Here is a 13,453-nt window from a genome sequence, read left to right as displayed (position 1 = left end):
TCTGTCCTATGTTTTCATCCCAAGTCCACCTATATTTCCTTTTTATAGAACCTTTATTGAGACAGCAGGTGTTGTTTTATAGAATTATAGACTCTTCATTCTTTTTCATCCATCTTATTGTCTAGTGTTCCTCACCACTTCTGCTCACATGCTTTGGATCTTCTCTTAAATGTTCTTACAAGGTTTTCTTGTGTTTTCTTCCCCTTTTCCCCTCCCCAAACCCTGTTCCATCTATTTCTTTCTATCGTGGTATTTATATGACCCCTATTACTATTGTATTTGAGCAGATCACTGTCTTTAATAACATTTGATGGTGAATTTCTGTTCTTCCTGATTTGAGAATGATAGATTTATGAGATTTATTTCAGTGAAATGAAATTCAAGGCACATGCAAAGTCTGTGGCAAGGATATTTCTGGAACTAATTTGCAGATGACACAAAGGTTGACAGAGCTGTTTTACAGAGTAATTTGGATTATACGATACGCTAAACTATTCAAACAAAGTGTGCTTTAGTACTGCCAAGTATGCAAGACCACATGTGCAAGTAATGTCTATGCAGTGGAAGACTATGTTGAAAAGTAATTTGAAAAACATTTGTCAGGGTGAGATAATAGTGGGTAACCATTTCAATTTGGGCTTCCAGTGCTATTCTGACATTAAAAAAAAACCACAACAAACTTCTGGGGTCTCAGAGTGTTGAATTTTATCATAATTTTATCATTAAAATATTGGTTATGGTGGGTCAGCATTGTTGCAAGGGTAGGGAAAGTACCGGATGGATTCCAAGCTAGGGGACAAACCTGTAACAGACACAAGCGCTGGAGAATAAATTCAGATAAATTCAAATTTTAAAATATGTAATTTTAAAATGAAAATATAATTCATCATTCAGACAAGCTTCTAGAGAGAGAGGTGAGTTCTCCACCACTGTCTCCAGACAGACTTCTCTGGAGAATGTTCTCGTTTTTCAAATTACTCCCCTCAGTGAAGGACTAACTGAATAAATAGGACTGAAGTTATACAGGTGCTCAGGCTCTATGAGGGAGTGCTCTTTTTTTTTTTTTTTTTGCTGTAAAATGTACGTAACTGCTTGTACAGATATTTGTCAATCGTTAATTGAACTTGTTTATTTTTTTTGCTGAAGCCAAGAGATTCTGCTAAGCCGTCAGTGCATCCTACTGCCCACTGCTGGACTGCGACCTCAGAGATTTACTTGGGCTGTAAGGAAGGATATGTTATGGCAATTGATGCTGAGAGAGGCAGTGTTTCTGTTCTTCAACAAAAACCTCTCCCTGGTAAGAAATAGCTGTGTGGTGTCTTTTATTCAAGTAGGGAGGAAAAAGGATAGGTGAAAGCTTTTTTTGCTTTCTGCTGTTCTGCTATTGTATATCTTACAGAAATTGTAAAGACATATTTCTTTTATTAGTAGGATAAACATTCAGAACTTCTGGGTGGGTTTCTTTAGCACCCAACAATTTGCTTTCATTTTTTTTTGGAAAAAAAAAAAAGAAAAACTTCTAAATACATCAAAATTGATAAAATGAACAATAGTTACAGCAGTCCTGATCTTATTAACCAGCCCTACTAGGTTAACAATAAACTATTAATATACCAGCTATATGTATTTTTACTGTTAGTTAAGCACCAGTAATGCATTTTATTTTGCATGAAATATTGGACTGTCCTCCTCTGATACGGTAGATGATGTTAGAACAGATGAGCTCATGATGAATCTTTAAAAAACGAAACCAAATTTGACGTAATATTGCTTAATAGAATTCCTTAAGGTCAGCAATTATAGGAACTATTTTGTATTCAAAACAAGTCTATAAAGATTATCAGGCATTAATGCATTACATATGAAGCACAGAAAGTGAACAGAAGACGTCTTTGACTTCATAGAATCATAGAATCACCAGGTTGGAAAAGACCCACCAGATCACTGAGTCCAACCATTCCCATCAATCACTAACCCATGTCCCTCAGCACCTCATCCACCCGTCCCTTAAACCCCTCCAAGGAAGGTGACTCAACCCCCTCCCTGGGCAGCCTCTGCCAGTGCCCAATGACCCTTTCCGTGAAAAATTATTATTTCTATCACTAGAACTGGATAATATCCTTCTGTAGACCAGCATAGCAATGTTTAATAAACACTGAGTCAGTGTTAATGGACAGGCTGATGATAATCTTGTTTTCTTCTTTTGCCATGTAATACATTATTTTTTTAAGCTGCTGTAAATATCCCTGACTTTCCCAAAGTTCTGTATCTCTATCCAGTTTTGATAGTCAGCACAGAAATGGAAGGCAGCTCTGAAAAAAAAATCAGCAAACCAGCACTATTCCTCTGTTTTTGAAACCATCAGACTCTTAAGTTTGCCATATCAAGAGCTGAAAATCACAAACAAATATAAAGCTGAGGCGTGACCAGAAATGGTTTGCCAGTTCGTTAGAAGGCAATAAGAATTTTTGCCATTTGGGATTTTCCTCCACTTGTGTATTCTTTGAGTCCTGTCCTAAATCTGTGTGAGAACACTGTGTGTATTCGTATTTTACTGAAGCTTCTGCTTAATTTAAGATGTACTGCAATCTGTATCTGCTCAGCAGAATGCTTACATGTGTGTCCAACTCGAAGCACGTGCCAAGCTCCTGTTATGGTTTTGCAAACAGAACCGTAAGCAGCCACAACATTTCACTTGGGCAATTTTCAGGCTGGCTAAACTTTCCTTTGTAAGTAAATCTAATTAAAAAATTATGAATGGAAATAACAAAACCAGAACTTAGCACTAGAAGATAGATAAATCTGCATCTGGATCACAGTCCATGTATGACTATCTCCCTTTTATAGCTGTAAGCTGAACCACGTAACGACTGTGCCAGCTCAGATGCATAAATGACAGAGATGGTGGATATTGGAGAAGAATGCACATTTTTGATTCAATATACCAAACTTCACCTTTTGTTCAGTAGACTGGGCTATAACTGACTTTTATTGCAATACTGACATATAAACAAGGTTGACGTTATATATTGTTTTCTTTTGTGCAGAATACGTGTGTAAAGTGTCAGACATCGTGTCATATGTTCGAGGAGCGCAGAAAAAGAAAGGTATTTCCATGTTCAAATCAAGCTAATTGATTTTTAGCCAGCATCAATGATGTCTGGGAGTAATAATATGTGAGTACAGCAGGAAGCCACTGGTTAGAAAAACTCAGCTCACACTGACCTCTGTAAGACACATCAATGGCAACCTTTTATATGTTTACAGGAGAAATGATTAATAGCTTTTGTGCTAGTAGACAGCCAAATGAATAGCCTCTGGAAAAACAGTGGCAGGGAAATAATTTCTGTTCATTCTAGTTTAAATTGGAATAAGTGATGCTAGAATGGGTTCTCTACTGCTTAGTTTTAGTAACTTTGTTTAGAACTGCAATCACTTGTGATTTAGTTGAGTTAGGATTTAGGGTTTGTTTCAAATGTTTTGTTTTGGGCTCCACAATACAAAAAAGGCATTCACGTAGTGGACAAAGTTCAGCACAGGGCCACAAAGATTATTGCAGAGTCTGCGTGTGTCATACAAAGATGGGCTGTGAGAACTCTCTTCAGCCCAGTGGAAAGGAAATGGGGGATTTTACTGTTGCTTCAGCTACTCATGAAAGGTTACAGACAGGATGGAACCTGACAGGAAAAGGGCACAGTTTGCATCAATGGAAATTCTGAGTAGAAATTAGGGAAAAAAAATACTTCCACAGTGAAGGTTGCCAGACATTGGGACAAGTTTTGATTTCTCAAATTAATTTCTAATTCATCAGACCACAGTAGTACTGTCACTTTAAATTATGTGTACCAGCCTTGTCCTTCATCATCACAGCACAAAGTCCAAAGAATATATAGCCCGTTGAGCCTTTTTACTCACAAGTAGTAAATCATCTCAGATTTGAAGTTGGGACACATGGTTGCAATGAATTAAACTTGATGTTTCTTGTTGCCTTTGTGCTTTCAGGTGGCAAACCAGAGGATCCACAACAATCAGTTTTATTTGCCATGGCATTTTGTAACGGGGGACTGTATGCAGCTGGAAATGTAAGGCATCCTTTATGCTTGTAACTTATTGTGTGAAAATCAAAAAGCATTCAAATGGAGTGTATTTGCAGAGCTCACTGCAAAGACAGAAGTCAGAAAAAAAGTGGAGGTCCTCTCTGGTTTTGTCATATATCTTCTTTGTTAGAACTTGAGACAAGAAATCAGAAAGGAGCAGGGAGGGAAGAGATTCCATTTTTTAAGTCAAAGAAGGAACCAAAGAGGACAATACTATTTTTAACAAAAGGCAAAGAGAGTTCTAGAGGAACAGGAAAGAAGGATGGACAAAAAATAGGAGAGGAGAAAAAAATGACCAAGAGAACCACCAAATTGTTTTGTGCTGAATCTCACTCAATATTTAATCCAAAATGATGATTACATTATACAGTGCTGCTTAAGAGAGGGACAAATCCCTATACTGTCACAAAAGAAACAATGTGGAATCTCAAGTGTTTACTAATGAGAGAGTCTGTTGTCAAACATGGACTGTTAGTAAGACTTGTATTAAAAAACACCTTGATTTTTCAAAAAATGCGTTATGCAGGATAAGAGTCATCTGGATTTAAACGTCATGAAGGCAGATGAGACCATTAGCAATGGGATACAGTTAAACACACTTGCTCCAGAGAATTTCAGAAGGTTTTGCCAGTTCAGTTTGCCAGAGTGGGTGGGATAATTGACCTTCAGGCTGGGATAATTGACCTTGACCTGATGTGGATTTGTACTTTTCTGCACAGGGGGGCGTTTTATTCTTTTATCACATCAAAGATCTGCAGTATGAGACGAAAATCTGCGTTGATATCTTAAAACCCATATCCAGCCTCATATTCTCACCTGATTACGCTGTGCTTCTGCTTGTCACTGACCAGGTATAGCATTTGAGATAACGGCATTATATAATGGCATGTTCCTTTTATTCTGTATGTGCATGCTGGCACTGCCAGTATGAAATGTCTGTAATGTAATCACACAAGTCAACAAATTATACCAGAGGTAAACTTAGCCCATCTTGTGTTTGCAATGAAATCTTGGGCCTTGGGTACATCAGACCTACTGTGGCTATGCGGGAGACTTGTTCTGTGCATCTATCTGAATTTGTCTGGCCACCCAGTCAAAGATCCTTCTTTGACCAGCCTGATGTCCAGAAATCTTACACAAGAGTCCCAAATCCTCAAATTATCCCTGGTTTTCCAGACCTTTAATAATTTAAATTGGCATTTAAATGTGGTTTGTTTGGGTTTTTTTGTGGGGGTAACTTTGGTCACACTTTGTCTCTGATTTCACTCTCCTTTTGTAAAATGCGTAGAGAAGTTCTAAAATCTATGTCTACATTAGTTATGAATTGTTTCTAAAAGGTTTTGAGGTCTTTAGATAAAAACATCTTTTGAAGCTTAAGATTTATTATTTGTGTTTTATGTTGCTTTAGAATATTGATTGGTTTCTGGAGCAATACGAAATAGGGTGGTTTTAAATTAAAGCAGTTATGAGAAACAAAACTTGGAAACGTGACTAGCTGGATCACTCTCAAATGAACCATCCTGATTTTCAGCTAGTGTAAATTTATATAATTTACTAAATTCAGTTGAATTCTACTGGGCACTTTTTACCTCAATTTAGAGTAGAGTATGAAACTTTAAAGAGCTCAGGAAGATGAGTATTTTTTCTTGAAGTCTTTGACAGCTTTTAATGAGAAGTCTCATAGCCCAGGGATGGATTATCTCTCTCTGTTTGTCAGGGGACAATCTATGCTTACAAACCTGCCCACAGTGGAGAAGCTGTCAAACTCCTGGACACATGCAGTAGTTGTTTCCTGACAGCTGATTTTCTTACTCCAGGGGACAAGTACTGTGTGGTAAGAAATTATTTTCTTCCTTATATATAATTGTGGCTCTTTTCAGATGACCAAAACGTTGGTAAGACACAAAATCAAAAGCCTTGCAGAGATCGTGACTGTTCTGGTGTTTGTTACAGTTGTGGAAAACCTTCTCATTAAGGAATTAAATGGCATTAATTCAGGTATGGCCTATAGAAGGGTCAGAACTTGCCCTGGAATGCAGGGTGGATAATTCGCAGGCTGCTAAAATGTTGTATGGTTCTGCTGTTTATTTGCTGTCTCACTAGTGGTCAGGAACACAGCTGAGCAAAAGGTTGATTCAATTCAGAGAACAGATGTTGGAACAAGGAATCCCTGCTGATCTTTTCAGCCTCCAGCACAAACTGGAATAGCCTGAGAGATGCCTTTGTCCCAGGTCCAGGGACAACGAGGCATTACTCATGGATCTGTTCATTCTGAAATATTCCTTGCTTTCCTCCTGTGTCTTGGATTCCTGCAACTCTGATTCATCTCAAGGCCATGAATTCTTCAAGTAGCCAGCCCTGAAATTCTGGGGTGTGAATCAATTAGTTTTGCTGATAATCTGTTTGTTTGTCAATAACATGGGAATGACAAATTTTACCTGAGTCTGAATGAGTGATGTGAGGGTTGATTGATCTCTAGCCACACTTCACTGTGGAATTATAAAATTTCCTGGTTATAAGAAGGCCTCAAAAACATGATACACATAATTTTTCATGTGAGAAAACCAGATGTCACCTTAAGCCCTTTCCTGTGCAAACAAAATGATAAGCAGGTTTTCTATTGCAGGCTGAATGGTGGGAGTGCTAATATTGATCAAGCTTACATGTTTTGCCCTAGATTGTCTCATTCTGCTTAAAAAACATTCCTGTATTTGCATCAATTCACAGAAATGATTACACATTTTCCGTAGGTAGGCGTACCTTGCAGCAACTGGACTTAAAGGGAATTCAAGGTAATTTCAAGCAAAACTAGTAATCCTTGATCTGCTCTGCTCAGACACTATTTGAATTTATATTCTATAAAAGATCACTAGTCATTTCCAGACTATTTGGTTATTCCACTCTCTTTTGACTATGTTTTTTTCTCTGTTCAATAGTCTGTAACAATTTCAGGTGAAGTACAAGTTTGGTTCCTGGAAGATGGAACTTGCCTCAGCAAGCTCAACCTTGATATTCAGGTACACGCAACCAGGAGCTCATTTAGTGACTGATGCTTGAAGTTTTCTTTAGTATTTCTTAATTCATAGCATAATATTCCACAGATTTGGATCAACCTGTGGTGAGGAAAGATCAGTAGTGTCTCTGTACAACCCATGAAAGAGATTTAAAAATATTACGTTTACTTGAACTAATCATCTATTGAACTGGGCCATAAAGCAGAGGCAACATGTCAACCTCATGTCGTAGAATCATTGAATGGTTTGGGTTGTTGTAGTGATGTGTCTTTAAGCACATATTTGTAAATAACAATCTAAATTTTTATAATATTTGATGAAATATTTATTTTTAATGAGTGTCAGAACTGAATGGAAAAGTTTTGAGTCTGTAAAAACTAAATGCCTTGAATGACCAGGCTCTTGAAACTGAGTTGATAAAAGTATTTAAAACTGTTAATGCTTTGTCCTGATTTAAGATGCATTCAAACCCTGAAATCTGACACAGTAAGAGACTCATCCCTTTCTGTAAGAGCTGTACACATAACAATGCACTCACTGTTTCATTGAGGTGGGACTTATTTCACTTTAAATGTGGATATAATGATTTTTTTCTGAGGAGTGCAGAATTGGCTTTTGATATGTAGATACAGAGCATAGGGAAAAAAGCCAAGACGTCTCTAAAATACTTTGTTAAAAACAAGTTTTTTAGCTGAACCATTTGAGGTTTCTTCTTCAAATTTTAGGGACTTCTAAATAGTAAAAGAAGTCGCATACTAACATACAGAATAGTTGTAAAAAAAGGTGTGGAACTGTTAATCATATTTTGTTTCTCAACTAGGCAACAGCTATGGCTTGCTGTCCCTCCTCCAGCAGCGTTGCTGTTGGGACCATAAGAGGTCAAATCTTATTTTCTTGATGTTACCAAAGCTGAAGCTCCACGGGTTGTTCACAGAATTTTTCTTTCCAAATTTCCAGTGTTGTCTTTGCAGTAAGTATGAAGCAGCAGGGGCAGTAATATTGTCAATCTGTTTCTTGAGTAACGCTGTTAGTTGAACAAAAAAACTGTTCAAGCTTTGATTCCAAAAATAACAAAGTAAAATATTTTAATGGTTTCAATTATTTTCCAACATATTCTGAATTGCTTGCAAGAGAGGTAGTGGCAGGATTTATATGAGAGAAATATAATAAACCTGTATTTTAAGAAGGTTTAACTGAGCACTGAAAATACTCATGTATAAGATCCTTTCTGGCAGATCACTGTGTGCAATAATTATGCACAATTCCATGTATCCAACTTTAGAGGGCCATTTCTCACTAGAAGTAAATTTAAGTTTTTGTGAAATTAAGTATAAGCCTTTTGGTCATCCCTTTTTATACGGTGGATTTTTATTACCATTGTTAATTATTCATTTGCTCACTGTTCTGGAATTTACCAGTCCTCCTGTAATAAGCTCTAGTGATGTAAAAGGCTTTTTTTGTTTGGTTGGTTGCTTTTTTCCATTATTGAAAAATCTGAGAGTATTTTACTTCTACTTTTTAAAAAATAAAATGGATATTGAACAGTTAAACTTTAATATTAGTCTGCCTGTTATTTGGAGACTCAGATGTGATCACTTTCCACAGCTACCTAAGATAAAACATTAAAAATAGATACGGAAAGCAACTCATTCAAGGTCAAATCAATATAAACAGAGCCATGTCTATTAAAAATAATATCAAAATCTGTATAGCCGTTTTATTTTTAAAAACATAAACTTCATTAAAGATTTGCTGAAGTTGTTAACAGACTGCTATGGAGCATCGTTAGCTTTAGATTGACCACCCACACAATTAGAAATTGCACTCATAACTGCACTTTATATCAGACCCTAATCCTGTAAACCTAGAAGCTGAAATTTCAGTTGTGTTTATGCCCTCAGTGAAGTCAGCAGAGTTATTGGAGTGGAATTATTTGACTCTTTTTATTGAGCTGTTTTCTATTTGGATTTTTTTTTCACCTAGTTATGACCAGAGTGGCCGGTTCCTCATCACTAGGGCTGCAGAAGGACATATCTTTATTCTAGATGCCCGGCCTTCAAAATTATTCCAAGTTCTTGGATATGTAGGTAATAAATGTTACAGCATTAACTACACTGTGTTTTCACTATTTACTGTATTTTAGGTGTACTTGCTTTCTTTTTTTTTTTATTTAGTTTTAGTTAGCAAAGGAGCAGGTAAGTCAGAGGGAAGAGAATGGATTAGCTAACCAGCTGATCACAACTCCAGCACAAAAGGAATAGTAGTGGCAAAGAACTTAAGACTTTTGTGGCTCATCTTGAGAGAATTTAGAGTAAAAATCCATAGGTCATGATAGCTGGGTGCAATTGCCTGCCCCGGACATCTTTAACGTGAGGACTGCTGGAACTGTCAGCTTTGCTGCTGGATGCTAAAGAATGAAAATGATGGAATTTTAAGTCACAGAATAATTCTTCAGAAATTTGTGTATTTGTTTTTGCAGCCTCTCAATTCCACTAACGTTATACTTACAGATCGCATCTATAAGTATAGAACTTCATCATAACTTTAAGTGGTGGTTATCAGCAGAGAACCTCAAAATTGCTACAGTTCAAGCTGGATGTAAAGTCATATTTGAATGTTTAATGTCATAGTAACACTTAGCACTCTCAGTGCTGGATGCCTCTAGCTGAAGTTGTGTGCGTGCCGCACTTTCCAAAACCAGGTTGTGGCTTGTCTGATATTTTCATGCAAGTTCCAAACTGTGTGGTTGAGCTGAGATGTGTCCTGAACATGGGTCTCTTTGTTTGATGTGATAACTCAGCAAAAACGTTACCGTGATTCAGTAACAATTTGCATTGATGTTCCCTACCTGCTTCAGCCTTAGCAGATGAAGTGCTGGATCTCTCTGTAGTTTCTGACTTCAACAAGGACTTAGTTGAAGTGGCGGCACTTCTTAATGTGGGAGCGGGCCAGAGAGCAAGACTGGAAGTTTTTTATCTACCTTCAGAACTCACAACAGGTAAGAATATATATTCTGTGATATTTTTCTAAGGGAAGATCATATTATTGCCATCCATTAACACAAATCTTAATCTCTTTCTTCATCTCCTCTGTACATTCTCCTGGGACATCATTTCTCATACAGCATTCGGTAGGCTTTATAGTCAGCTCAATCATTGCAAAATGTGATCTTTTAAGGGAAGGCCAAGGAAGGAAGAAGTAATTCATTTGCAGATTCACAAAGCCATCGCTTAACAACTACTTCTACTGGTGGTGGTTGTTATTGCTGTTATTATTACTATTGAGTGGGCAATGCCCGAAGCCAGTCACAGAGACCTTGTTCTAGGCATCACCCTTTTGCAGACTAGCATATCGGGTGTTCAAAGGGGAATCAATCCCACCAGCCTCTTCAAAGAATTATTATAGGTATGTAATAGCTCAGAAGGAAAATATTAAAGGTTGATCTATCTAAAAAAATAGTGATTCCCTGTCTTTGTTATAGCTTTTCTGTGTAAAAGCACCAAGGAAAAAGTCTACTGTGTTTAAAAAATATTACCTTGTGTCCCAATAGGAAATGTTAAAGAAACTTTCTATGAGAAAAGTGTCACTATGAGGAAAAGGGGTGGGGGTTAAGGACGCCTAAGAAAGGCAAACTTCCATTCACCTTCTGGAAAACTGATATTCTTGGAATGATCAGTTCGGGGCACTTTCTGGAAACAGGTGGAAAACTAATTCAGTTGTCATGAGAGGTCTTAAATGCATAAATTTAACTAAGGCACAGCAGAGCAGGGTAAATCAGGGTATGCAAACAATTACATCACTGTGGTTAAACCGTTTCTAGGACTTCTTTAGAGCTGTCTCTCTGCTTCACTGCAGTGTGCTAGATTGGCACGACCCCCAGAGTAAGTGTCAAACCTAGGTGTCTTAATTCCTAGTCTCCTTGAAAACTCACATAATGCTCACTCCTTGCTGAGACTGATTTTCTTAATTACTTGATGGGTGAAGCACCTGCATTAGTGGTAATGATGCCTTTTCCTCCCTGTTTCTTTTTTCACGCTTCTAGATAATGATGAGTATGTTAATGACCAAGGAATGTTTGATGCTAGTGCCATTAAACAGGAGCGTTATGATCTGGATTGCCCTTTGAGCTCAGCAGTCAGATTGAAGGATAATATTGTGTATGGTTACTGTACCTCTGGACTTTTCATCTGTAAATATCATCTCACTGAAAAGGTAATTTTCTGAAGCTGCTTTATTTTGGGTGATGGTTAAATACCATCAAACAAAGGCTGTAGCTGAAGTTAATATAGCAGGATATTATCATAAAAAGTCATCTCTGCACTCAAAATATCTACTCCATCCATAAACATCAACTTTTAGTATCCTACCACCTGCTCAGAAATCTGGCAAAAGCAATCTTCTTGTTTGATTACAGAGAAAGCCAAATGTTGCTTCTTAAAACTTGTACAGCTTGCAGGCACTTCATGTGTAGCTTCTGTGTTGGAGCTGTGCTTTTGTGCAGTCTGCTGAGTAACTGGAGTATCCAGCTCTTAAAAGCACTGAGCCCATGTGAGCCCATGACGCTAAGACACAACTGCAAACCCAGCTCAGCCCTGCCTGAAATTAAGTAGTGGTCACTGTCATTGCCTGCTGATGAACTGGACCTCTCTGTAGCTCATAGGTCTCCCCCAGTTTGAGTCAGGTCAAGGAAGAAGGTGAATTCCAAAGGTGGGCATTCCTCCTTGACAACTCTGGGCCCAGGCACATAAAAACACACAGACCCTTTTGAAGAGATGAGAAGCAAATCATCGTAGCAATGTTACTGCTTCCTGAGCTCAGAAATCCAAGTGTTTGGATTGTAAATCACCACATGTGATAACCCACAAAACTGCCATCAGCCTTCTCAAAATGGCATAGACATCTCCATAATCTGAACTGCTGCTAACATTTTCTTTGTTCGGCAGACTATATCGGAAGACCCATCAGTATTTTTATCAGAGAAGAGGATTCGTAGCAATCAGTTTGGATCGGGGATCCTCTGTTTATCACCCAACGGCCGGTGGCTGGCATCAGCAGCGAACGATGGTGTTTTGTTCGTCTATCACACTCCTACTATGGTAGGTAGGCATCCAGGTACAGGCTTTGTTTGGTGTACGCGAGGAAGAGGTGTGCAAGCTACTTTCTTTCACTGGAAGCTTTTCTTTGCTTGAATATAAAGTGTTCCAGAAAAATTTACGTTGAACATGAACTGTCATAACATTATATAGTACAATTGTTTTTATAACTGATGATTATACAAACTACTTACTTTCTTCTCCAGCAAATCTTGGGGTAGATAATTTTACTACTTTTCGTTATCATCACCTGCAAAATTAGTATTCTAGAAACTTGTCCCATCTGTAGTCAAAAATCACAAAATCATAAATCCTAGGCTTTTATATACTTCGTGTTGACATTTTGGATTGACTTCTATAAGAAAATACAGAAGCATAGTTTATAGACATACCCTGTTACAAAAACATATTTACTCATACTGCTTCTGTGACTTTTCTAGGATATACTCGCTCGTATGCATTGTCACTCATATCAAGGAGGAGGAATCAGATCCACGGTATTTTCTCTGGATAGCAAATTTATCCTTGTTATTGGGAAAAATGATGGTGCCCTGGTGTGCCTGAAATGGAAGTATGTATAATATTGATGGTGTGAATTTTTGTATCCTGACAGACAAATTTTGCATCTATTTGTGATTCTAGACTTTTTATTAGTCTCAAAGTAAGGTTAAGAATTAGATGAAGTCACTCCTCTCATCATTAGAGGTAGCTTCCCTAGCTCATTTAAAGCTTCCCACCAGTGTTGTGGAGAATGTCTTGGACTTTGGGTGCGGTTGCAATACAAGATAAAGGAGTGTCTTCTGATAAGCATTACCCATAATAAGCTGCTTATCACTCTCAAATAAACCATCTGGAATGGGGTGTCTGAGGATCTAAGCCATATAATCTCATGAGATACCATTTTATTTCAGTGATTAGGGGACATTACAGATTTAATGGGAGGGAATTGAACTGTGCCCATAGAGAGCTCTTAGCAAACATTAGGAGTGAGGGACACGTGAAACTACAGCTTTTCTGTGGTATAACAAATGTTCAGGCAGATGCATAAATGGAAGATGGGTCCACCAGAGTGGTATTTCTACTCTGGGTAATGAATCTTTCAGAATTTCTAATTCTGAAGAAACTTCACTTAATTATGAATGCTAGAACTCAAACAATATTAAATCATATGTAAAAATATTGAATAGGCATTTTTGAACAACTTCGTAATTTTGTTATATGGAATATTTAATAATTTGTCCTTTATTAT

The 13,453-nt window shown here is 37.5% G+C and overlaps 1 protein-coding gene across 1 annotated transcript in view; it reads left to right on the top strand.

Moving 5' to 3' along the window:
* Positions 1–777: 777 nt before the first annotated feature.
* Positions 778–13,453, top strand: part of LOC138733920 (cilia- and flagella-associated protein 43-like) — a 203,275-nt gene continuing 190,599 nt past the window's right edge. Inside the window, 14 exon segments of the mRNA XM_069881437.1 lie at positions 778–804; positions 1,147–1,297; positions 3,048–3,107; positions 4,003–4,082; positions 4,817–4,948; positions 5,815–5,931; positions 7,034–7,114; positions 7,932–7,997; positions 7,999–8,081; positions 9,095–9,198; positions 9,969–10,109; positions 11,154–11,323; positions 12,055–12,207; positions 12,645–12,775. Coding sequence (XP_069737538.1) covers positions 778–804; positions 1,147–1,297; positions 3,048–3,107; positions 4,003–4,082; positions 4,817–4,948; positions 5,815–5,931; positions 7,034–7,114; positions 7,932–7,997; positions 7,999–8,081; positions 9,095–9,198; positions 9,969–10,109; positions 11,154–11,323; positions 12,055–12,207; positions 12,645–12,775 — 1,496 coding nt within the window.

Source organism: Phaenicophaeus curvirostris, unplaced genomic scaffold, assembly GCF_032191515.1.
Source record: "Phaenicophaeus curvirostris isolate KB17595 unplaced genomic scaffold, BPBGC_Pcur_1.0 scaffold_46, whole genome shotgun sequence".
Lineage (NCBI taxonomy): Eukaryota > Metazoa > Chordata > Aves > Cuculiformes > Cuculidae > Phaenicophaeus > Phaenicophaeus curvirostris.
The sequence above is the reverse complement of the archived record's forward strand: the minus strand, read 5'-3'. Positions and strand labels throughout refer to the sequence as shown.